Raw genomic sequence first — 25,484 nt, forward strand, 5'->3', positions numbered from 1 at the left:
AGCAACATCACAAATTGATAGAACTGTTTCAGTGCAAAAAAAGTGGTCAGGAGATGAGGCTGTGATTCCTCAGAAACAACCCCCCTAGGAACCGGCAGGACCTGGAATCAGAACTGCACCGAGGAGCTGGGTTAAGTTTCAGGGCATCTGACAGGTTTTTAGCTCCTAATTTCAGTGAGCGGAGGTGGCTCCTTCCCAGTGAACTCTGCTCTCCACAATGCAGAGGCTGGGGGAGAGCACGCAGGTTCCTATCAATCCACAGCAACATTCACATACACTAAGAATTTTTACGGTTTATGTATTCTGATTATCAAGACAAGTATTAATGTTGAGCGCTAACTCTAGAAACAAGCGTGACTTGGTCTGACTATTTTCAGAGATTTGGTGTCCACAGCATGCCAGCCAAATCTGAGGGCTGTTGTGGAAAATGAAGCATCTCAGGCCTAGAAAAACTGACAAGGAGAAATCAATGTTTTGCTGCAAAACATCGCTTCATATTGGAGCCATCTGCAAAACAGCCAGTGATCCATTTCTAGAGGAGGCAGAGGCTGGTTTATTCAGAAAACAGCTTAAAAAAAAAAATCTAACTCTGCAATACCGAGATACATAATTTATACAGAGGCTTGCCGCTTACGCCAGAACACACACGAGTGTCATCAATATTTTAAATACTGAGTACCAAACTGGTTGTCAAATGCGAGTTGGCAATTTCCTTTGGCCTCTCTACTGGAGAGAAAGCAATCAGGCTGAACACGAATCTGGATGAGCCCTTTTAGCAAAGAGCTTGCTTGAGACCAGAGACTGTTACATATTTTATTTGAAACACAAGATGCGGCAGGAGCAAAACAGCTGGCCTTAGCCAACCAACAAAAAAAGTCAGTTGGCTGCCTCCACACATTATTACCTTGAAAAAATAATTTCATAATACCAACATGAGGCTGTATATGTTTATTCATCGTCAGTAATTTTTGTACACAAGGCAAAATATTAATAGCTGAAAGGCAACATTTTTGGAGAGTATGTACAGAGCAATGTACAAGCGAGTGTAAGAGGTTTTAAACTATTCATCAATTTAACCGTTTTATAAAAAGGAAGTGATGCTTTTTCTTCTAAGACCTTCCTTAGAAATAATTTATTGCCAATCTTAAACTAAAGCAAGGAGAAAAAAAATTTACAATAAAAACTACTCCCTGGAAAGTTTATAAAAAGTTAAACATATAAAATTGTAAGCCACAAACATTTATACAAAGCTAATACAAATCTTGGTTTTGTTGAAGATCTATGAGGTTGTTACAAAATATATTTTTACATAAAGGCTTCACGTAAGGTAAGCTCTCACTGCTACTGAAAGCGCAGGAAAGCGGTTTTAAATAGTCTGCAATTCAACTTATTTTCAAGTACAATGCAAAGAAATTGCAAAATGGCACTGTATTGCAATGCTGTGTAATTAAAAAAACCCCTATGTTAATGGTACCATCAAATAGACAAGACCTGTAAAGTTAACTTGTGAACAATTCAGTATGGCATGAAACTTCTGATCATTTTGAAACAGGAAATGTTATTGTCGGAAAATGAACCTCCTGCAACCGTCCTTAAAGAGAAATAACCAGAGAAGTCTTCCGATGGCAATGGACATGTTAAACATGCACGGTTCTCAGTCTTTAAGCAGTGAGTTGCTCCCAAACATGGTGAGCAGATGCAGTTTGACCAAGCCTTCTGGGACTGATCATAAATACTATTACTAGCCAAGTGTCACAAAGCTTGAAACACCCACCTGATACGAGCAATTTGATAGAATAATTCTGATGGGCAAAATTTAAAGCTACTTACTAGACAAATGAGTCCAATATACAGCCTTTAAGATCAATGAACCCACTTTTTTTTAAGAGCAGATATTCTAGAAGAAAGCTTAAGTTTTACACAAACTGATGGCTTATGCTCCCACATACAATATATAAAAACAGTAAAATTTTTAAAGCCCTGACGAACAGCCACAGTTTTCAGGTATCAATCAATTCAGTTTAACACACTGCAGCAGGGAACAGTTGCTAAAACACCAATTTCACCTTGAGGTACAGGAAGGCTGTACAAGACAGTGGTATATCTCCATATGGTCAGTGATCTTTTTAACAGAGCTCACTCCATCAAAGAGAACTAAGAAAGTTGTGGGAAACTTGATTTTCTACCTGCTTTCCCACCTTCACTAGAAATACATCCTGACTTTGTACCACAGACTGGTTTACATGAACAAGCTTCACTCTTACTAGCCAACTGTGACTCATTTGTTTGCTTCGGGATAAAAAAAAAAAATCACTCTGTTCAAAACATCAATCCTTCAGCTCTTGTACCAAAATTATATCCTGCTATAAAGAAATAACATTTAGAAACAAATCTAAAAAGAAATACAACAGTACATGCTATGCTCCTTTTCAGGTAGCTAATGAAGAGTATGTTTGAAGATGGAGAAGCCAAACGTTGATTCAGTTTGTTTAGCCAGTATGTTAACATAGGAACCATGTAAACAGTTACATCAAGGTTAGTTGCCTCACCCCCTCTAAAGAAGTGGGAGTGGGAAATGCAAGCGATTTGACTCAGTCATTTCATTAAAATAATTCATTTCTGCCTGAGATTCATATAGTGCTTATCTACCAGGGCCTATTTTGTCAGAAGTGACCCAACATTGCAGGGTCCACCTTGCTATCTTACAGGCCCTGGTGTTCACAGGGAAAGAGATCTAAAAGGATTAAAAACGGGGTTTTTGTGTTGGTTCAGGGGAGAAGCCTGCTGAGTATTTTTCCCACTTTAGCTAACATCAGAAGTGCCCAGTGCCTTGGTGATACTGGCTATATCCTTGGACTGACATCAGTTTTGAGGATCTTTAGTAAATTAACAGGTCCCTTGGCACAAAATTCATCAATGTTTTACATAAACAAATTTGTTTAGACAAATTCCTGGTAATCTTCACATCATCCACTATCCAGTCTTTAGTCTTTTCTGCAATCATCTAGTCTGACATCCTGCAAAACACATACTACAGACCCTCTCCAAATTGATTATTTTAATCAGAGCAGAGATAAGTCTCTCTTCAAAGAAGAAACTTGTTCAGACAACTGTCAGCACTGCAAAAAACCAAACCTACTACTCCTCGTGTTGATGAACAAGGGTATGGATTTGTTCAATTTCTGCTTTTCAACAGTGGACTCTGAGGCTACTAGACAGAGGTTTGTTGTCTGCTCGTGTAGCACTGATAGCTCAACCAAATCAACCTGTCATTCTTCTCCAAAGAGGGAAATGGAGAACTTCTGCACTCCCATTACAGGCATGTTGTCCAATCCTTTAAATAGCCTCACTAGCTTTTTTTGAGGTCTCTAGTTCACCATCCTTCTTGAACTGCTCACATATGACCTGAAGACGTGAAACCAGAAGTAATCATATCCATGTCCAGTAAGGAGGCAAAATCTACATTAAATATCCCCATCTAAGGATTATATTAATCCTCCTGACATCAGCGTTGCACCCAGACTTTATGTTTAGATTATGCACTGTGACTTCTCCCAAGCTCTTTTCAGAATTCTTTCCTCCCAAAATAGTGCCTTATCGCAGAAATCGCAGACTAATCTATGACTACTCATTGGATGATATAAAAAAATAGAGGTCTTTCAAAGCACCTAACTAAATTAAAATACACTATTCCCCTTCTACTGACAGGAGAACGAGGTACAGAGATGTTAATACAACTTACAATCACAGTAAGTAAAAGGCTAAGTTCAGAAGACAGGCAGCTTTCCTATGTTCTAGCAGGGACACTGCTCCAAGCAGTGAGAATATTATGTCACACTGCTTGCCACATGTGCAGTATGTTAATAAAAATTCATTTAAGAAAGTATTGGCCAGCATCACGATCCACAGGAATTGGCCAGTTCCATGGGGGAAGTGGCAAGCTGAGCTGCTGACATGACACTACCGTCCGGGGAAAACTTGGTAGCGGCACTACTTTTTAAAACACAAGCTCACAAGCTTACTCTCATTTTGTAGCATGCTGTGTGGTGCATGAGGATTTCTGGGCAAGAAGTATTTTTTATTATTTTTTTTTAATCACATGGCAATGGTAACAACCCCCCCTTACAAAAAAAAAAAAACAAACCCACAACCAACTGCAATGGAACTTTTGGTAAAATATTCTTAGTCACAAGCAGCACTCTGGAGTATGCTGTGCCACATATTTGGCTCAAGTACACTTAGGATTGCTAGACCCAATTGGAAAGTCTCAAAAAGAACCTCATCAGCTGAAGCACGTTCTGCTGTGACATGTTCTTTTTTCAGAAGAAAACGTTAATCTTCACGGTGTCAGCTACACAAGGCCTCTGCTGGGAACACATATGCTCACATAAGGCCACTGAAAATACTGTAGGACGACAGAACACAAGGAGGCACTTAGGTTTGCAAGTACTTCTATCCATCACCAAATGCTTACTGATTAAGATGAGGCACGCTGTAAGAAGTTACGAAGAAAGTAAAAATAAACCAGTGCTGTATTAAAGCGCTTCAAGAACAGGTAAGGTACCTACATGTAACATCTGGTTAGTGAAGATAAGAAATACAAGTTTAGCTTGCTCCCCCCCTTCCCACATCAGAATTTCAAGAGGACCGTATCATAGTGCTCTGTGCTTTGCCATGGCTCTAAGACGCCTGTACAACGCAATAGAGTGAAACCGTGTACTGTGCCATTCACTAATTCCTTGTCGCTAGACTTCTGCCTGCATTAGTACTTCCTGCTGGATATGTCTGAAGCTTCCAATCTAAGTACTTTTAAAGCATCTCCTAGTCAAACCCCATGCAAAGATTTATACTGAAACAGGAAGTACATTACACCCAGGAACCCTAGCTTCAAATAGATTATTCCAGCAAGGGATTTATGGGATTTCTAACCAACAATAGACCTGAGAAATCGTAAGTCAGCTATGGTATCACAATCTTCATAATTAAGTTAGATGTGAAAAGTTTCTCCCCCCATTAAATTACTGCCACACTCTAACAATTGCAACAATTTCATTGAAGTTTGGACTTGGAATTCTGAAGGTGGAATGAATTTTCTAGGATAATACACACGTTCTTAAAAGGTCAAATTTATCACTTTACAGGTAACTTAGACATAGGTCTGCTATAAAATTACAACTTAAGTCAACTTGAAGCTACACTGGAAGAGATTAAGCCTGAATTTCTGCAGAAATTGGCAATAATGTGTTCAGCAGCAGCTTTTAGCCACATATCAAGAAGTCTGACAGGATCTGGATTTCTCTACTCCTGCTGTAAACTTCTAGTTAAAAAAACAACACACAAAATTTACTCAAATAAAAATGTCTTTTTGCACATCACTGTAACATAAGCTGCTTGAGGTTGTCGTGAAGGATGGTATCCTTGACATCACGGAAAACTAACCGGATGTTTTCTGTGTTAATAGCAGTGGTGAAGTGGTGGTAGAGGGGCTTCTGCTGCTGGTCCCGGCGTTTAGTACGAAAACAATCCACCAGGAATTTTTGGACATCTGTTAAGCAGTGGGGATCCCCTTCAAACTCTGGAAAATAGTCTTTGATGCTCACTTTTTGTACTTTTTCCTCAAGCAAGTCCGTCTTATTTAAGAAGAGAATGATTGAGACGTTGCTGAAAACCCGGTTATTGACTATTGTTTCAAAAATGTTCAGGGATTCTGTAAGGCGATTCGTTTGCCGATCCTCCATAAGCACTTGGTCAAATTCACTCGAGGAAACAAGGAAGAGTATTGATGTGACACTGTCGAAGCACTCGAACCAACGTTTCCGTTCTGACCTTTGGCCACCTACATCAACCATTTTGAAAGGAACATTTTTTATTTCAAAGTCGTACTCATGAATCCCTTTTGTGGGTCTTCGTGCCAGCAGTATATCTTGCTGTGAGGGAAGATAATCCTAAAAAAAATAAAGGAGATTTTGCTGATTAGGATACAGGTCACAGGCACGGTGATCACAGCAGACTTGCAATCGAGAGAAAAGCTTGCAGAGGAACAGCACAATGTTTTGAATAAATATACACATGTATGTATATTTATATGCTAACACTGAAGCATTTGGGAAAGATCTCGAGTCCAAAGCAGGAAACACACCCAATATTAAATCAAAACATGTACCCCAGAGAACTAAAGCTTTCCATTTGCCACATGACAAGGATCCATAAACAACCTGAGAGGTACACCTTCAATTCCTCATGCCAGTTTCCCCTCATTCTGGATTACTTTATGCTTCATTCATCCTCTTCCCACAAAGCTGGGAAACACGCTGGCTGCCAACACTGCAATGCAGCAAATGGGGTCTAAAACAGGTTTCTCAAATCAGTAACCACGGTAGTATCCCATTCTAACTGTGGGCACTCGGTTCCTCCCATGTTCTTGTGCATACTGCACGACTGCTTCTAGAAAAAAAGCGCTGCTCCACGAAGTACTTTTTAAGGCAATCAATTATGCCAGAAAAGTGAAACCTAAGCAACTTACTGTGTTGTGCCATGGATCTTTTGCATCCCGCTGTATCAGTCCAAAAAGTCACTTCTATTAGCTCTGTGCCACACCTGTGAGCTCACACAGCCCCATTTTGTCCAAAACATACTGTGCAATTAGCAGAACAGAAGAAACAGGCAGCTGAGGACAGCAGCCCCTTCCCAGTAGTACAGCTTAGGAGGGCACCCAAGACAGCTGTACCCTGAAGTTCTCCAGCCTGCCTCTTCCCCCAGAATTAAATTGGCAGGATAAGTAATTTTTTACTACTTTTTGACTGTTACATGAACAGTCATCATCAACGGATGCAGATGCTAACAAGAAGAGGAATTCTTATTAGTCAGCTTTCGACAGCATGAAATTCAAGACTTGCATTGGGGATTTCTTCATTCTTAGAATTACACTTTTGCATATGGTCCAAGTCTTTCTGCTATTTAAAAAGTGCATCTGTAACAGACAGCTGGCTGATGCTGCAGTTTAAAGCTTTGTTGTTCACTTGTTATGGAAACTCTTCCTTACATTTTTCCAGCATTTCTCACAACTTCAGAGAGAGTGATTTAGGTTTCAGAGCTGGAATTTTAGTCTCCTCTTACTGAATGATCTACAATCTTCCTTTGACAGTGCCAGTACCAGACTTGGAGTTTTTATAAAGATGTGTAAGACCATGGTCCAGAAAGTCTGATTCAACTAATAAGCTGGGGTGAGGGGCACAAACACACAACTACATGGCAATTCAAATACTGGTATTCGAAGTTTAAGGCAGCTGGACAAGTTTGATCCACAGCCTTTATGAAAGAAATTTTAAAAATCATGAAGTGAGCGTAATGTTCCGAAAACTCAATGATCACTTTGCTTTACTATGTGAGCTCAAAAGTGAATCTAGCTAGAGAAAGACTGTTTTGTTTGAACTCCCGGGTTTCTTTATTCGAGCTGGCCATGACTGAGGCACTGATTTTTATCGTGGCACAAATTACAAAGCAGCTCTCTGAAGCACAGGCTCCCCACCCTGCACTTTTTGCTGTAGTACTATTACACATCCAAAACCCGCACCACCTAAATCTGCAGGAGAGTTGAACTGCTAAAGCAGTACTATGTTCTCTCCTAACTGAGCAACAGACATGTGATGCCACCCCCTTGTCTGATTAAAAGAAGCAACTTTAAAGGGCAATAAGATTTTTCTCTTTGTTACATTTAGCTTGGGTCTTTTCTACCAAAAATTGTTAGAGGGGGAGAACAATCAGAGGAATAGAGCAATGACTGTATCAAATGTCACTGGGCACATGTGAAGGGATTTTGAGTAAAGCTGTTAACATTTAGGCAAGAGAATGTCGCAGGTTCAACACTTATTCCACCTTTCAAACAGGAACACGTAATCTTTTGTTATTCAGGAAGCTAGTCTCAAGTTCTCAGAACAAAACCAGAAAGTCTTAGGAAAGCTCAGGAGTGACTGAAATTATTAAAGTAAGTAAATAAAATCAATTAATATCATAGGCAAAGCCACATATACCTTCAATATTGAAACGAGCACAAAGCAAACTCTTCTGGGAGTTGGCCTGTACTGTTTATTCAGGAAAGCTTTCAAGAACAAGGAACTTATTCCTAGAATTCCTGACAAATTCCCTCTTGAGTATTATCACTCATTTAAAATTCCTTCCACACTTGCAACCACAAATAAAATCCTTTCAAGTGTTTTCAAGTTCTACATGCACAGAAAACCTACCATGTTTTATACCAGATATTGCAGACTGTTGCATCAGAGTAGCCAGTGAGTGCACTGGAAGTCAAGTGCTTGGTATACAGCCATCATTTGACTACAGGAAACTAAATACAACAACTCCTAAGAAATCTCCCAGTATTTTAGTTATCTCTTTGAAGGATGATTATATTTTCTCCCTCACGCCCAGATCCTTGGGATACTAGCAGCTTGCCACTGTAGCAATTCTCAACTAGCCCCTTTCCCACTGTTGATCGCATTCTCCACATCTGAAGACTGCAGCATTAGGTGAATATTTTCTTTGGACAGCACTGAGTATTATTTTCCAAGTCCTCCGAAGACTGTAGCATTAGGTGAATATTTTCCTTGGACAGCACCCAGTATTATTTTCAAAGTCCTTTCAATATTTCGCCATTGTTAATCAGTACTTTTCCTGCAAGCATCCCCAGCACACTCTCCTCTTCTACGCTTTGCCCCATCTTCCGTGTTGACTGTTTTCTTTCTCACCTTCTTCTGGTTTTGGTTTATTTTTTTGTTTTGTTTGGGGTTTTGTCGTTTTGGGGGTTTGTTTTGTTGCTGTTGGTTGTGGGGTGGGTTGTTTTTGGTTTTTTTTTGGGGGGGGGGGGAATGGGGGGAAGGGAGGTTTGTTGGTTTTTTGTTTTATTTTCTGTGCAGTTCTTCCCAAGGATACATATTGATACTGACTAAGAACATGTGATTCCTGAATTATCTCCTTCCTCAAATTCACTACAGTCTGGTTTCTTCTAAAGGACTTCTTTTGGTTATTAGGTAGCTCTTTTGGCTACGACATCACTGTTTGCCTTGTTAAAATTAGAATTTAAGGCATGAATAAGATCCAATCACAACATGGAAAGCAATGTCTCTCTATGAGGTATTTTGAATACATATAGTCTGCACTGGCACTTGAAATAACAACAAATAATTGCAAGGAATCCAGCCGATCCCACGTGTATATGCCAGCCAGCTACTCTTATTTTGCTGATCTGATTAAATCTGAACATTAAGTTCTTTTCCCTACACGCTGTTATCATCAGCTCCCTTTTGGCAAGAGGCACATGAATTGCAGGTCTATCTGTTTATAAGCAGTTTAGTTGCAGGCCAGCCCAGTTGTATCAGATAACAGGTAAGAACAGTAAAATACTTATATTAATACAGTCTGGGGAAATAATCATTAGACAAATCTTGCATATAGATAAGAATAAACCAGAAGAACCTATCAAATCTTTCACTCAGTAACAAAACTTAGCTAGCACTTTTTCCACAAAGACCTAACATTTTCTATGACAGCAGATCTTGAAGAGTCCCTCTGTATCTCAACACTGTTTGGTCTAACTTTAAACTGAAAAGCTGTAATTCAGCACTCAGCATTCCCACAGCAACATCAGACCTACAATAAGTGTGTGTGTACATGAAAACATAAAAAAACCCTAGTGACTTCAAGTTTCACGCTTTAATCAAAGAATGGACCATGGTTTCTAAATAAAGAACTCTGAAAAGAAGCTGCAAAAATCTTTGCCCAAATGCTCACAAATGTGTGGGGGAAAAAAACAAACAAACCCCTTCAAAACTGAAGTGGCATTGGATTCAAAGACCATGAGAAATCCACCATTAGCAGAAAGTTTAGCAGTTCATTAACATGAGTGCAGTTCTCTTCCTGCCTTGTAACTCAAGACCAAATCAAAACGCAGAGAGTGAGTGCTGGAGTTCTCAAGCAAGATAGCTGGGAAGCATATGCATTCTGCAAGATGATCACCAGTGCTCTAGTTAGAAAAATGACAGTTCAAAGCAAAAAAATAGTCTGGCTTAAAATTAAATTTTTATCTGTTAAAGAGAAAAAGAAAAATGAAATTAAGCATGATGTAACAGGATTCAATTGAAGTGGTTTGGATTCCTTCATCATTTGTTAGCCATCAGCTGGAAATGACCATGGAGAAACTGCCTCCCCATGGAGTTCAAGCTGGCATCCCATTTTAAAGGCAGTTTTTCCACATGCCGTTTCTGCAATACGTAACTAATGAGTATCAGCATACAACTTCATTATTCAAGCAGTAACCAACATTTCTATCAAAAAGTATTCTACAGAACTTTCAGCTTTTTCCCCAGAGAAAACAGATTTTATTCTGTACCAAGTTTCTTTATTTTAAAGTAGATACTACAGAAAGGTACCACTTACCTGTGCACTGATTTAACTTAGAGTTCCTAACTGGACATATAAAAACAAAAGCAGTCATTTTTGGATATCAATTAGTGTTGAAGTGCTACTTTAGCAGTCCTCTGACTCGACAAGCATTTGTAACTTGTTTTTTGTTCAATTTCTACAGTTTTATTTCCAGAAAGTCTCTTGGCCCTTGCGTTGCCCTGTGGTTTTGACATGTCAGTGATGAACTGCTGAGATAATGGGACAGTCAAAGTTAACTAAAGTTCAAAGTTATTTGAGTAGACACTAATTACATTTCACCTGTTTAAAACCCAGAGATCACACAGACTACTTAAAACTCAAGACTGAAAAAAACCCAAACCAACTTACTTGTTCTCCAAGTTTATCCAAGTTGTCCAAGAAATACTTTACAGATTCCCCCTAAAAACAAAGGAAACGGTTATTTAAATAAGTGGCACACTTGATCCCAATAGTTTACATTCTGAAGTCCAGTTAATTTAGTGAAATCTAGATTTAAGTGTTGTAAGCTTTAATCACCACTTTTTAAGCAGCTATCCTAAGAACACAACTGACATTTTATTTTTAGGCCAGTTTATATTTAAGCTTAAAAGCACAGGTAGGCACATTTGTAATAGTTAAATTATTTCCAAGTTTAGAATTGCTAAATAAATCCTACAGTGTTATCTACAGGAGTATCAACGAAGCAACCACAGCTTCATTATCAAAAGACACATCCAATTCTTCTAACCCTTTGAAGAGTCTGCACATCCAGGCATTCAGGTACAGGGATTAATCACTGGAGATAAATTAATTTATAACTGCATTGCCATACAATCCCATTCATACAGGTACTTTCCCTGAGCACAGCAAATGACTAGCAGAATAGAGGATGAGAAACCACAACAGATGAAGCATTTTACTAAACTTTCCTATCAGAGACCAAGTCAGACAAGAACTCCTTACTCTGGGAGTAACGAACAGTGCTCCGCGCTGCCATACTGCATGATACCACACCTACTAGACAGGTTACCTTCCAGATTCAAGCCATCACTGTCCTTGCAAATAGTAACTGCAGTTTTTAATCCCTCCAGTAATACGGAACTAAAGATTTTTTATTGTAAGCCTGAACTACAGCCAACTCTCCAGAACTCCATTAGGGTGCTGGGATTAAGGAAGAACTCTTACAAGGATGCTGCTGAACCTGAGTTCACTTGCAATAGGTAATGTACTGATTGAATTTATTGCAAAGGAAAGTAGTACCTTTTTAGGATTCTCAGCATCATCACAGAAGCAGAAACATGCTTCCTTTTGAAAGCTCTTGATTACCAAGCTGTAACTTATTTACTTTACAGTAAATACAGAAAAGAAACCATCTGTGTTTTCACTCTGCGGATGGAAGAGCAAGAATTCTGACTGAATTCTCTCGATGAGAAATTCAAGAAGCATCCAAGGCTGGGGTGACTACATCTAAACCAGACAAGTGAATTAGGACAGGAGTTACACCCTGATAATGACTTCCCCTCACTTGAATTTGAACTCTGCAAACTTATCTAGGAAGAATATCAAACCTCAATATTAAACTGTGTCATCTAAGCAGCAGTAAAGTAGGGTAGGGTAAATAACAGTCCAAAAAGGATTCTGGCAGACACATAAGCCAGGTACCTTTGGAAGTTTTCCAGGTACTAAAAAAAGTTACATAATACAAGTAGATACCGCACCTTTAAGTGTGCAATTTGAACATCAACTTTTAATTAGCCAAGACTGGGACTCTGGTTGAAACATGCCTTGTGCTCGACACACCTGCAGGGAAAGAGTCCAACACAGGTCTACTACCTTATTTTACCTTCTATTTGGCTTAACGTTACCAATTTTCTTTAGGGTGACAAACTGCAGCAGTAACACTAACCATTTTAAAGCCTGGTGGCACACAACAGCAACTGCTTGCAATGGCAGCAGTATTTTACACCTACATCTTTTTCAGCACTTCAGAAATCCATTCTAGCCTCAGTCCTGTCAGGAAAGCGTACGGGGAAGAGCATTCCTATTTCACAGAAAATAAAAATACACAACCTTGATGCACAAATCCATCAAGCTTCCCAAGCAGGAGTAACAGGATCAGAATTCAGGCCTTCCAAGTACTAAGACCGCTGTCTGTAGCTGAATGTTAAGACAAAATAAAGTTTAAGGTCAGACTTAATTTCTTTTTTAGGTCCTAGTAGGAGCTGGTAACCCTCCCTCCCCCACCACAGGACTATGTACAAATCAGCCAGATTTCAGACTCATTAAGTGCAGGTGTTTTTTCTAGAATACCTGGGCCTCAGAGGTTATAAGTATGCATGCATGTGTGTGCACATGCATACATGTATTTTAATCTTAGACAGCTCTTTTTTATACTACTTACGGCAATGCCTACTCCCTAAAGAAGCATTAACTCCGCAGTACTGGAATGCATGAGTTACCACCTCTCCTTTAAGTCCCAGGGCTTACTGCTACTGCAATGGATTGAGCAGTTGGAGCAGACAAGTAAGCCACAGCCTGTAAAGGTCACAAAACACCCCCAGAAGCAGCTTCCTAAAAGAGGGGATTTCCTGAAAACACAAATGCAAAATACATCGGCCTGCAGCAACAGCAACGCTCTAGAGCCACATATGCAACAGTAAAGTAACTGCCAGAAAGCACACCAAGAAGACTGCTTAGCTTTCTAGGCTGTCATGTATCAAAGTCGATGGCAGACAAATATCAAGGTGGCCATTCTGAAACTCAAGAGATTAAACTATAAAAGCAACCAGTTACAAACATAATACAGTTAATAAAGCAGTGACATACCAGTTTCTCTCCTCCATATGCCTGGCTCAGTCACTGGGTTCTTCCCTTATGAAAAATCTATTCAGACAACTAATATGACACACCAAGCCAAGTGCCATCAACATGACCCAACTCTGTGTTTCAGGATAAAAGTTGTTCAATCGTTGGCTTTTATCAATTTGCATGGCATCAAGAACTTACAACAGCTTCAAATTCATCATCTGTTCTTCCATCACATTCCAGACACCCCTCCATATCATACTGCAACAAGCCAGTGCCTTGACTAGTAATAATTTTCTATCTGACCTGGACATCTTCATATTAGCAGGCTAAGCTCTGCTAACTACAGATACTCTTGAACAGCAAACTACCACAACTAACAGATTGTTATCAGAATGCACTACTGTGGAACTGAAGAGTTTTGACCCATTTTAAACAAGCTTCAAAAAGACAGCATTACAAAGCAACCAAGCAAGACTTCTGATCTTTTTCCAAAGGGGTGAACCTACGTATTTTACGCAATAATGAAGAGAAACCCACTGAAAAACCCATCATACAATAACCAAGGAAAGCCTTAAGGCCAGCAATTGCTAAAAATGAGTAAGAAAATTATACATTCACAAGCCTGTACGACAACAGCTCCAAAGACAGCTTCTGCGTTAGGCTACTTTTTCTTGATATTAGATACAGAACTAGATCTCACTCTCTAAATCCATGACAGTGGCTATATTTAAATGGCTGTATTCAACAGACAGTTGTTGCATTATAAAGATCTCCCTTTAGACAAACTGTAAACCCTCTGGTTTACCCTAGATGACTAGAAAAAAGAAACTGGGTTTCCCCACTCTGCCCCACTAACTCCAGCGTGGCTCACCGCGTCCAGCCCCTGCCACGTGGCTGTTGCAGCAGTCAATCTGCTGCAGTCATGCCACAAAGGAGCTACGCCAATGACAAAATCAACAGGAGACTGAGAAACTGCAGGATCTACCCCCATTAAAAAAATCTATAGCTCTCCATTACATTCCCGTTGTCTTCACACCCATGTTCTGTGAGCACATACAATGGAAATTTAAATTAAAGACCTAGTTAAAAAAATATAGTGATGTAAAGGTCTTTAATTAGTCACAGGCAAACTTTTGCATTTTTTAAAAATGCAGGTGAACCCTTTAAAGTCATTTTTACAGTTGAGCAGTTCTGAACTGCAAACTTCTGAAGCGTGGTTGAAGGCTACCAATGACCTGTTACACTGCAGGAACCATACCACTGAGCCTTACTTGTCCACTGCCCGCCTCCTTCTACTTAACTTAAAGCACAGGCCCAAAGATGCCAATAGAAGTGACAAAGTCAAACGCAGGCTTGAGCGCATTTCTCATATGCACGTTGACATACTGCAATAAAGCAAACTTCTTGAACACACACCAATACAACAGAACGAATGGCCTACACATTAGCTTCAAAGATCTTCCAGTGTTAGGTGACTGCTCTTTTAATACAGTATTAAAATAAATCACATCAGAATATCAGATTTTAAGCAATCACTGTGACTGCTGGTAGAAGATGCCTTTTTTTGTTCAGATGGAGTATACACATCTCAGCTGCAGCCCTCCAGACTCCTCCTGATTCAGAAATGCATGTAAACCACAGGAAGTTGACTGTTAAACAACTTTATGAATAACTGTCAAGTATTCCATTTTCAGAAAGGTTTGATTCAAAACAGCTTGTGTGCCTCCTGGAGTCTTGTGATCCTTACTGAAGAAAGCCAAGCCAAGTCATTTCATCATGAACATACAAGTGATTTACAAGAAAGCACAACTAAATCATATTCTTATCAAGGTACTCAATGTTACAACAACTTCCCTTACAACACTGCATTTGTTTTAGTCTTGCTCATGCCTGTACAATGAAGTATCTCAAGTTTTATGTAATGCACTCTTTCTACAAAGACAGGATCACAGCACATACTGGCCATTTACCTATAAGACAACAATGTATTGTAGCTGCTCATGTGGTCTTCTGAAGTAAACCAGATTAGTTATCTTTTATAAACAAAACATGGCACAGAGAAAGATTACTGTCTAAAATGTTGCTAGTCAGTGCCTAAAGCAAAGTAACCACAAAAATATTTTTGGGGAGGGGAAAAAAAAAAAAAAGACTACATGAAATACACAACAGATGAACACATCTTTTAAACCCAGGAAGTGGCACCAATTTATTTGGTTTCCATGAAAACAATGTCAGCAATCTAAATATGATTTGTTGAAACCTTAGCATAGCCAAATGGCTTTTTAGCTATTCTAGGGGAACACAGACACTACATTTTTTCCAACAGCAATCACTTAGGGGGAGAAAAAGAGAGAGAAAAAGCATCAAATAAAGATTTAGTCATCACAAGGTTTCAAGAAAGAAACATACAATTTATCAAACCATCTATGTTTGGCTGCAAGTTCAGTGGAACATACCGAACTGACAAAACTTAAGTATCTGAAAGAATAAATCAGATATTTAAAGAAAATAGGACATATAACTTAGTAACTCCAGATTAGAATTACAGCAATGACCAAACATTTTCTCTTCCTGACCTTACTTGAATTTCTGGGAAAAGAGAAAGAAAGATTTCCTATTTTATTTAATTAAAAAACCCACAAAAACACAAACAAACAAAAACTACTACCAAAAAAGGCTTTTTTTTTTTTAAAGCCTAGTTTAGAATAAGAACAGGTAACGACAATGTTTTTAGGCTGGCATGTACATGCCCAAATTGACACGCAAACCAAACTATCCATAACATGGGAAAAGCACCTTGAAGGAAGAAAGATGATGGAAGAATAACCAGAGCCTTAAAATTCTGCATCTTACAACACCCTAGTAATCCTTATAGCATACACTTCATTATGTATAGTTTTTTTTTCTGTTAGAGGCTTAATCCAGATAAATCCATATGTGAGGATTTTGGCAAAGAGTCCAGAGAAAAGAATCTCTACCCTTCATTTTCTTGACACCCCACCCCAAGCTGATTCAAAAGAAGACTGACTGCAAATCAATACTGCTGCTACTGAAGCTTCACCAGATGTCTTCTGAAATTTGAGTAATAAGCAGAGAGATAATTAATGGAGAAATGTTTTAGTCAAATCAATGCAGATTTCCTAGTGGGAGAGGTATTAGAGAGCACTACAGCCTCCTCCCCCTCCACCCAAACGAGGGATGTCCGTAACATTACACAAAAGAGGCAGATGATCCAGATGATACATTTATGCCATGAATGTACCTAGCCCTAATTATATTATTGAGCTCAAATCTGCAATTGTCTTGATTGTTAAACCAGTAGAAGTTGAACCAAGTCTTATGTTGAGACACTGAACTGGTCTGGTTTCTTTTGCTGGCCTTGAAGGTAAATAAAATAATCTTGGTTCCATCAGAGCTTCCGGGTTTCTATAAATGGACTTCTCTCAACAGAATAGGACAAAACTTCTACACATTCATACCTATAACTTGTTTATTCAAAGAACTAAATTTAAAAACCAGATACTTTCCCTATTTTATAGCAGCAATTCAGCAACTTGTTTGGTATCTCCCTAAGGTGAGGGGAAACAATTTGTTTCCCAATTGCCCCTCCTACGCTCCAACGCTTGATAGAATGTTCTCTGTTTAAGCAGCAATTTTATTAGCAGCGTTTCAGCAGTTTACAATAAGCATATACAATCACTAATTTTTAATAAGGGTGCTAAAGGTATTTAGGAGAAGTGTCGAGGTAAGCAACAGTATATTTACTTACCAAACTGCAAGTCTGGGTCAAAATGTTTGAGAGTGTGCTAACACAAAACACATTTCCTGGAGAGAAGTATATTTCCTTTCTCTAAGTGTTAATTACGGCCAAAGTTATGGTAAAACCAGCATGAACTGGCACTTCCGCCAAAACAAAGCAGTCCTCAATTATGCCCACATGAGCATTATAGCAGCCATGTGCAGACCAGCCAACTGCTCTGCGTTAAACTAATCACTCCTGCCCTAAGAAGGAAGGGCAAACTGCTTTAAAATGGCACTGCTGCCAGTGGAAGCATTAATGGACCAGCCTTAAAAGGGCTAAAGAACAGATACCGTATGTCAAGATCAGACATTTCAGGATCTCCTAGCTTCTTTCTCTCCAGCTCAAGTATTTGAATAGTCATTGAAATCTGATCTGCCCATTTTCTAAGATAAAATGTAAGTACATTGGGATTAATTGCCCCTTCTTTTTAAGACTGGAGAGTTTCAGACACAGGCTACATTTGCTTATACAGTAAAAAATAATTCTGTTCTCCACCAACACACGTCACAAATGCGTCATAGCTCATCCTACCTCTGAGAGCACTATCCTATTTCCTCTTTTCAGCACTTCCTGCATGCAGCCCAAGTTGTATTTGACTTTTTTTCAAAGCAATCAGAGCTGCGTCACACAGCGTAGAAGTGAAACCTGTCTTGCGTTCAGTCACACAAACTGAGTATCTGTCCTAAAAAAAGGAAAGGTTGAAATCCTGACTCACAGAAGTAATCTTTTATAAAACCTTCTGGTAGCAGAGCAGAGTTTATATTCAGAACAGCTGGATCACATTGGGTGGAGGGTACTCAACAGCATGAAGCTACAAAAGCACCAAGGAAGGGAGGAGTCGCACTAAGGTCATTTAATGACTGACATTTTTATCTTGCATAATGGTGTTAACAAAGAAAGGTGAAGGGGTTTAAGAAGGGTTTTAACCCAATAATATCCCTTTAATCTATTATCCCCTATTTACCATGTAATCCAATTAATCCATAATTCTCAAAATATGGATAACAAATGGAGGAAGACAGAGAATGCCAACCTGAGCTCTTGCACTACAACTACCCAGCAGCATCTGCAAGCTGCTGGGTACCCAGGAGTATCGGCTACAGCTGCCATACCCAAACAGTTGCGAGTGAAAAAGGGGAGGTAAGCCAAGCCACACGCAAGTCAGTCTAGAACTAAATACCCCAAAGAGGGCTCCAGTATCAGCTGTTTCTCCTTCTTGCACCAAATTCAGTTTTGCACTATCCTTCACAGTGCCTCATTCACTTACACAATTCAGACTTGGATTTTCTCCAATCAGTAGAGCATTTCCACTGTTCCAGATACAACATGCTATCCCAATTAACCAAATGAAGACATGATCAAGCACTAAGCAGAACTTAATCCGCATACTAGTGTACCACAGAGCAAACTGTTCCAGTTTTGAATTACTTTCCTAAGAGGGAAGCAATTCAATTTCATTTTTCTTAGCTAGGTATCACTCGACTTTCCTGAAGAAGGGATGTAATTGCCAGATTCTCAACAAAATTTCCTTAAAAATATGAAAATTCACTACAGCTTTTAGGCATGAAACAGCATTCCATTAAAGCTTACAGAACTACAATTTCTTCCATGCGAGGCACTCTGTTAGCATATTTCCAACTAATTCTGAAAGACTACTTGGAAACCATGATGTGCCATATTCTATGAACAGCTGAGAATTTTAAGGAACTGCATAGCTTTGAGTTGTATGAAGTGATATTCTGTTTGTACAAGTCAAGAGCAAAACACAGAAGTCTGCTGAGACTCTTTCCCACAATTAAAGACCCTAGGAATACACAGCGTCTACCCTGGCGTGTCATTTTCCTTAGGATCACCAATGCTTCCAAATAGGAAGCACACTCAAGTCCACTGCAGCCCCTTCTACAGATCAGAGCCAGGTTAAGAAATGCAATAAATGGCATATGGCACAACACATGCAGAACCAGAGCATCTAACAAAAATGCTTCTGTTTGCCAGAACCTGAACAGAAATTAATCCATGAAAGCAAATGAGGATATGCAGTCCACAAGATCAGGTGCACTTTCTTTCTTCAAAGATATTTTTACTCTCTCCCTCAGTAAGTATTTACAATCCAAACTCCTCTTCCAGCAAATTTACTTTAGGAAAGACGCCGATACTTTGCAAAAGATTTTCAAATTTCATTGATGAAACAAATCTTCCAAGTCATGGCACACATGCAGACCTAGAAGTCATATGAAAACATGCACTGACCAAGATGAAACAGCCACCTCCCAATTACTATTTACACTCTGGGAAGCATCTATATAAACTTCAGATGTTTTGCACACAAAACAGACTGGAACCAGACTGTAAACATTTGCTCTTCTTTCAGTGCGCTGACCCACTGGCTCCATGACTTCATGTGTTTGCAACTCACACTGCATTTAATCTAACACTGAAGCAGTAGTGAGTCTGCAAATCTGCCATCCATCATTTAGAGCTTTACTTGCTTCCAAGTTGTACAAGACCGGCAAAGGCTCCCAAAACCATGACAAATATTTGGCATGTGGAAACATATCAGCACTAAAACTGGCCATATTGAACTTTAAGATGCTTGAAAAGCCCATTATTGCATACTCTGTAAACTAAATCACAACATTTCAAAAGCAGAACCCTAAACTACCAATGCATGTACTGAAGCATCCCTAGGATTCAGTTTTAAAGTACATTTGGTTCCTATTTCAGCCTCATGAGAAATCCAGATGACCAAATGCTTTTTAGTTCCTTCCTCTGCCTCAATTAGCAGAATCCATTTCAATTAAGCTCTGGTATTTCTGTTTGCAAACAGTGACATACTAATATATCAGCTCTTGTTACAAGCTATCTGACAAGATTCAGTGATAATTTACTAGGTCTTGTGAAAGATCTACATGTATCATTACATGAATGTTACTGTTTTTAAAAATCAGTAAAAGCTGTGTCTAAAGCACTCAAAGTAACAGTAAAGTACACAAGACTCCCTAAACAGCAGCAACATCCAAGAGGCTGCAAACATTTCACATCACTTGTAGAATTTCATACTAGAAATTAACTAAAACCAGAAAAACTAGAAATTAATTACTAGAACAACTATATAATTGTTTGCTAGTGAAAACAGTTAAAGGTCCCAATACCATCCACATATAAAATTTTAGTAGATCACTCTACACTGAGGTGGTTGGTTTTTTTGTTTGTGGGGGTTTTTGTGGGTTTTTTTTGGTTTTGTTTTTTAAACACACACTATTTTGTGTAGATATTTTGAATTACAGATGGTGTCAGTGCACTGTGTTTCCTCGCCTGGAAATTCTGCGTCCTTTTTATTTGGTCACCAGTGGGTGATCAAATACCATCATGTGCCCAGTGAGAAGTGCTTCCAGCCAGTCTGCCGAGACTCCCGTCGGTTTGTTTAAAATTATTTCTCCGGCATCATTAAACAAAGGAAAAAGATACAGAAACTCATGTGTGATTACGCATTCCTGTACCTCTCATCCATAAAAAGAATTTGGGGTCTTTTCAGTTCCTTGGTTAAGTCACTGAAGAGGAGCATGATATTCCAGTTATTTTAACTGAGGAGTACTAGGAAAACATTTAAGGCACAAATGACCATGACGGAGAAGTGTGCAGCATAGTACAGTGAATCAAGGGCTGTAGAAGTCAGCTCACTGCCTATTATAGTCCAAAAATTTTCTTCTCTGAAATAGTTGAAGTTGCGGGTTACTGTGATGACAAAGAATTCAGGGTGTTTTCTATATTTAAAATTCCTCAACTTTTCCAGCCGTATTACCTGATGTTTATTGTTAATGCAGACATGCAAGTGGAGAAGACACCGGAAATAATTTAGGACCTTCTTTAGCTGCTGATGTAGTCTTAAACATTTTCTGTATTCACCATTTAAATTCAACCTGTCAAACTACTTTGGTTGTAGAGTATAAGGGTTAGTCTCTAGGATTATTCAGAGATTTTTATTTGGATTAAATACATTTATTGTTTGAGGCTGCCAAGTTAAATAATGTTGTGTTCTATGACCCATTTATCCACCTTTAAGACAGAAACAAAGGCTTCATATTCCAGAGCAATACAAGACACTACTTGGTATCCGCTAGACTCCATCAGCACCATCAGTGATACAGCTTGCTGTTCTGCAAAAGGGCAGGCTCTGCACCTTCTAAACTTCTCAACTGATTTGTGGTAAATTTAGATACTTACGGAAAAAAAAAAGTGCAAGTAGACACAATGCTGGTGTGAAGATTATCTTGCTTTCTACGTGAAACACTAGTACAGTTATTCTATTGCTTTACGTAGTAAGGTCAGCTGCACTTACATTTTCTCACATTTTCTTAAGGAACTTCCTCAGCTACCACAAGCTAGTTTCCTACCACTTTGCTAGTTCTGCATGAGACGTACAGCATGAACTCAGAACATATAAATAGTATTTATCATAAAGTGAAGTTTAGGTCAATAAAGACAGCCAAAACAGTCATTCAAATAGAACCTGAGTGCAATATGTGCTCAGTGAGAGCAGACTTAACTAGCCTCTAAGGCTGAAGTCTTGTTACAGTAAGCTCAAATTAGGGAACAGCAGTACAAATCAACACTGCCCCTGGCACCGCACCTTAATCCTAAAGGATCCCATATTTACATATGAAAAAGATCACTTCATATTCTTTGCCTCAGGTGCAAAATTAATTTCACCTATATAGATGGAAGATCACAGCTGCATTCATACCACATGTTTTGCCAGCATGGAGATTTGCTGACAGCTATGAATACTGGGACTTTGTAGTGTAGATTGGGCTTATATTTAGTAAGTCATTTCTAAATGGACAGAGAACGGTGTAGCCATTGCTACATTTAAATTCTGTGAAGTAATGTAATGAGACAGTTCTACAGGTACTAACATGTAGTATCTTGCAGGTTAGTAGCCAGCAAGGAAATGGGCTCTGAATGAATGTTTGTATCAAGGTCTCATGTTACGCTGCAAGCTGCAGAAGCAGCAAAAGCTCATCTAACACATTTGTGCCAATTTAAAAGAATCTGCTGAGAACAGGTATACATTCAAGACGTGTGAAAGGCTGAGAAAGTCTCTTCCTCTGAATTCTTTAGAGGTTGCTGGCATGCACAGCGTATTCAGAAGGACACTTATATTTTACCTTTATTTAATCAAGGCTCAGTTATAGAAATCCAAATTTTTGCAAAAAGTAGGTGACCTTTTAGCCTTCTGCAACAAAACGTTTAGGAAACTAAGGCACACGATGACCAATATGACATAGCTTGTTCAAGACAGAGTATGTATAAGAATACATCGCTCTGCTCCCCCACTGTACTATGAAAGTCTACATTTTAAAAGCAGTGGTTCCCATAAACAGATATCTGGATCGAGTTTGCATTAAGAATTCCATCCTCAGAGGTTGCACTGAAACCACACAGAAGAGATACACTTGTACAAGCTAAGTGTAGCACACAGGCCTCCAAAAAGTTGCTGGCATTCTTGGTTGGAAGACAACTCAGCATGCTTCTGCCTGGCACGTGTGCTGCAATAACGTGTCCACATCAAGACAGCTCCCATTGAAAGCCCTCTCAATCCGGAGCCACATCTGTGCTTAAAAATAATAGTAACATTCAGAAAAAACTATGGCAAAGATGTTCTTTAGTAAAACCAGACCATCCTGCACTACAGCATCAATTGGTAATACAAGATCACTGCTCTCCGAACACTTCAGTATTTTACTGCTAACAAGAAAAGTCAGCAGGCAGGAAAGGAAGAATGGTGGAAAGGGAAGAAGGCAGTCCCAGAAACAGCCTTTCAAAGCACAGTAACTCACAGAGGCTGAAACAGAAGTCCTAATCCCATTTTGGAAAATGATTTAAAAAAATGGCACTTTGTGTTAAATTAGTATAAAAGTTCACCGGAAGATTGTTCAGCTCAATTAAAATATTATGGTCAAGCCCCATTACCAAAGCACTAGTATACACACTGAAGGGTTTCAAGGCCACAAACCAAGAATAAGGAAACTCAAGCCTCCTTATGGTTTGACTCTAGTGGTAATCCCTATATGGAGCCTCATCAATACAAACTCAAAGCCAGCATTATCTTGTCACTGGGGCAGGAAAACCAGCAAATCCTCTAGAACCTTGAGTCTTTTCTGAGGATTTGAATGACTCATTTTTAAGTACAAATTTGTAAAGCACTTTTCTCTCCATAGTTATAGCAACAAGCTTTGATAAAGCCTTTTCACGTAAAGACCAAAAGATGGCAAGCAGCTCTAACCTTTCCAAGGGCTTTAAGGAGTCATGCTCACTGTACACATGCCATCCTGTCATTTCATGCTTGGCAGACCTATTGATTGGGGAAAGAGGGGAAAATAGTTCATATTTCAACACAGACAAAGCAGCAGCTTTTTGGTTTTCCCCACAAAAATTTAAGCAATGTTCAGTGTAATTACAACATTGTATTTGAATAAAGTAACTCTGAATTATATGATTAGGTGCCCAAATAGTCAATGCATATGTTTACAGAAACACTGGGTGATTGGATCTCATATCTGTACTGAAGACGACTCTTCTATTAGTTTGAGAAACTTTCTACCGACAGTTTATGCACTCAAGCATGTCCTGATAGAATCACCACCTACACACTTCAAGCAGAAACAGAGCAGGACAACTGAACACTCAATCCCAGAACCAAAAGGAGATGGGGGAAAGGGAGGGGGGAAAAGACACCTCTATCCCCCAACTAAGGGGCATGGGGAGGTTGCAGAGGATGAATACTGAAAGGAATATCAACACATTACAGAGGGCACAAGCTGTTGAAAGGCTTCTGAAATTCAGCGTCACAAATACGGTATAGATGCTTTTAATGAATGACAGATAAGATACTCTTTTTCCAGGTTCTATGCTTGTGACTTCAGAGAGACGCTGAAGTACTGACCTCACAACCGTTTCATAAGATGGGCATCCACACTTGAGAAAGAGGAAGACTTCAACATCTGTCAGCCTAGTCTGACTTCAAACACCACTGATCTCCGCAGGATCGCTACTCTAGAATCAAGAGCATTTCAAGGACATGTTGCCTATGCACCTGAAAGAATGGTGCTAATACTTTTAGAAAGTTTTGCTAATACTTTGCAGTGGCCATCTGAGGACTGATTATTTGCAGTAGAACTAATTTAATCTTCTCGTGTGTATGACAATCCCACCAATATTCAGATACAGAACCCAGAAAAGCCCAACCAGAATAAGATAAAATACAATTTTCCAGTAAATTGAACAACACTCTCCAAAAATACTACTCTGCAATAGAAAAACGCTACAGAGAAGCTGCAGCAAAACTAGCAGTAGAACTTCAAGCTGAACACGCCTTTTCCTGTCTTCTATAATCTGATCTAGCACTTGCAGACATGTCACAGAAGTAAACAGGATCCAGAGGTAAATGCATATCCTATCGTCCTTACTGCATGTTCTACGTCTGCAGATCTATGCAAATGCAGGCAGAATAAAGTGTCATCACTGCCCCTGCACGTTGCAGGTTCATGGCATAAAAGAAACCAAACAACATTCAGTGTAATTTGCAAGGAGGGAAAAATAGCTATCTCAAGATCAACAACTGCTGGTAGCAAACATCCAAACCCACCCAAAAGTTATCTTTAATAAGAAAAAACCTTTAACACATTCAAAGCTTATCATGTATCTGAGCAACCTGGCTCTCATCCCACTTTTCCATTCTCAGAGAATTAGAAGACTACTGAAGACTACTTCAAAACGCTTCTCTGTTAATGACTCTCGCAGCAAATTCAAGAAATGCAAGTTCACAGCAAACGCACTGAAGTGAGAGGCAGCATACAACGGTACTCTTCCACAGAAGTGCTTTCCTCAGTGTTACTAGATACGCAGCACCAGTACTAGACACTCCTCAGCTGCCAGTGCCTCAAAGCAAATCTCAATGAGAACAGCAAATCTTTACCACCACATAATTGAATAGCTCACGAGTATAAATAGAAAAGCTAGGAAATGTCTAGTTAAATCGGTTTGCATGTTGTAGAATTAAGATAATGGGTGTGTTTATCCAAGTCATTTCAGGAGATTTTTACCGGAAATCAACTTGCAAAGAGAAATCTGAAACGTTAATTAGATGTCAGAGAGCATTAGGCTGATACAGACTAACTCCATAACTAATCCATGTTAGCCCTCTGACTAGAGGCCATAGGAGAAATAAACTCGGTAGATGAAGGAGAGAAAGCTTGAGGATGACCAGAATCCTAACTGTGAGTTACAAGAACTGACTAAGCTACAGAGCCAAAATAGTCTTTAGCTAACCATGTCAGTGGAACTATCACCTGAGTGACTTTGGTTTGTAATAAAATTTGAGGGATTATAATATTAACCAACTGAGAAGCATTGAAGTGGCATATATTGTACTAAGCTGTAATTAGCTCTTTCCAGT

The 25,484-nt window shown here is 39.2% G+C and overlaps 1 protein-coding gene across 1 annotated transcript in view; it reads right to left on the minus strand.

The window, feature by feature from the left end:
• Positions 1–939: 939 nt before the first annotated feature.
• GNA13 (G protein subunit alpha 13) overlaps positions 940–25,484 on the minus strand; it is a 30,073-nt gene continuing 5,528 nt past the window's right edge. Inside the window, exons 3-4 of the mRNA XM_072880895.1 lie at positions 10,786–10,836; positions 940–5,945 (exon numbers count right to left, since the gene is read on the minus strand). Coding sequence (XP_072736996.1) covers positions 5,373–5,945; positions 10,786–10,836 — 624 coding nt within the window. The 3' untranslated portion in view covers positions 940–5,372. The remainder of the gene's footprint in view (positions 5,946–10,785; positions 10,837–25,484) is intronic.

Source organism: Ciconia boyciana, chromosome 16 (genome assembly GCF_034638445.1).
Source record: "Ciconia boyciana chromosome 16, ASM3463844v1, whole genome shotgun sequence".
NCBI classification, from domain to species: Eukaryota; Metazoa; Chordata; class Aves; order Ciconiiformes; family Ciconiidae; genus Ciconia; species Ciconia boyciana.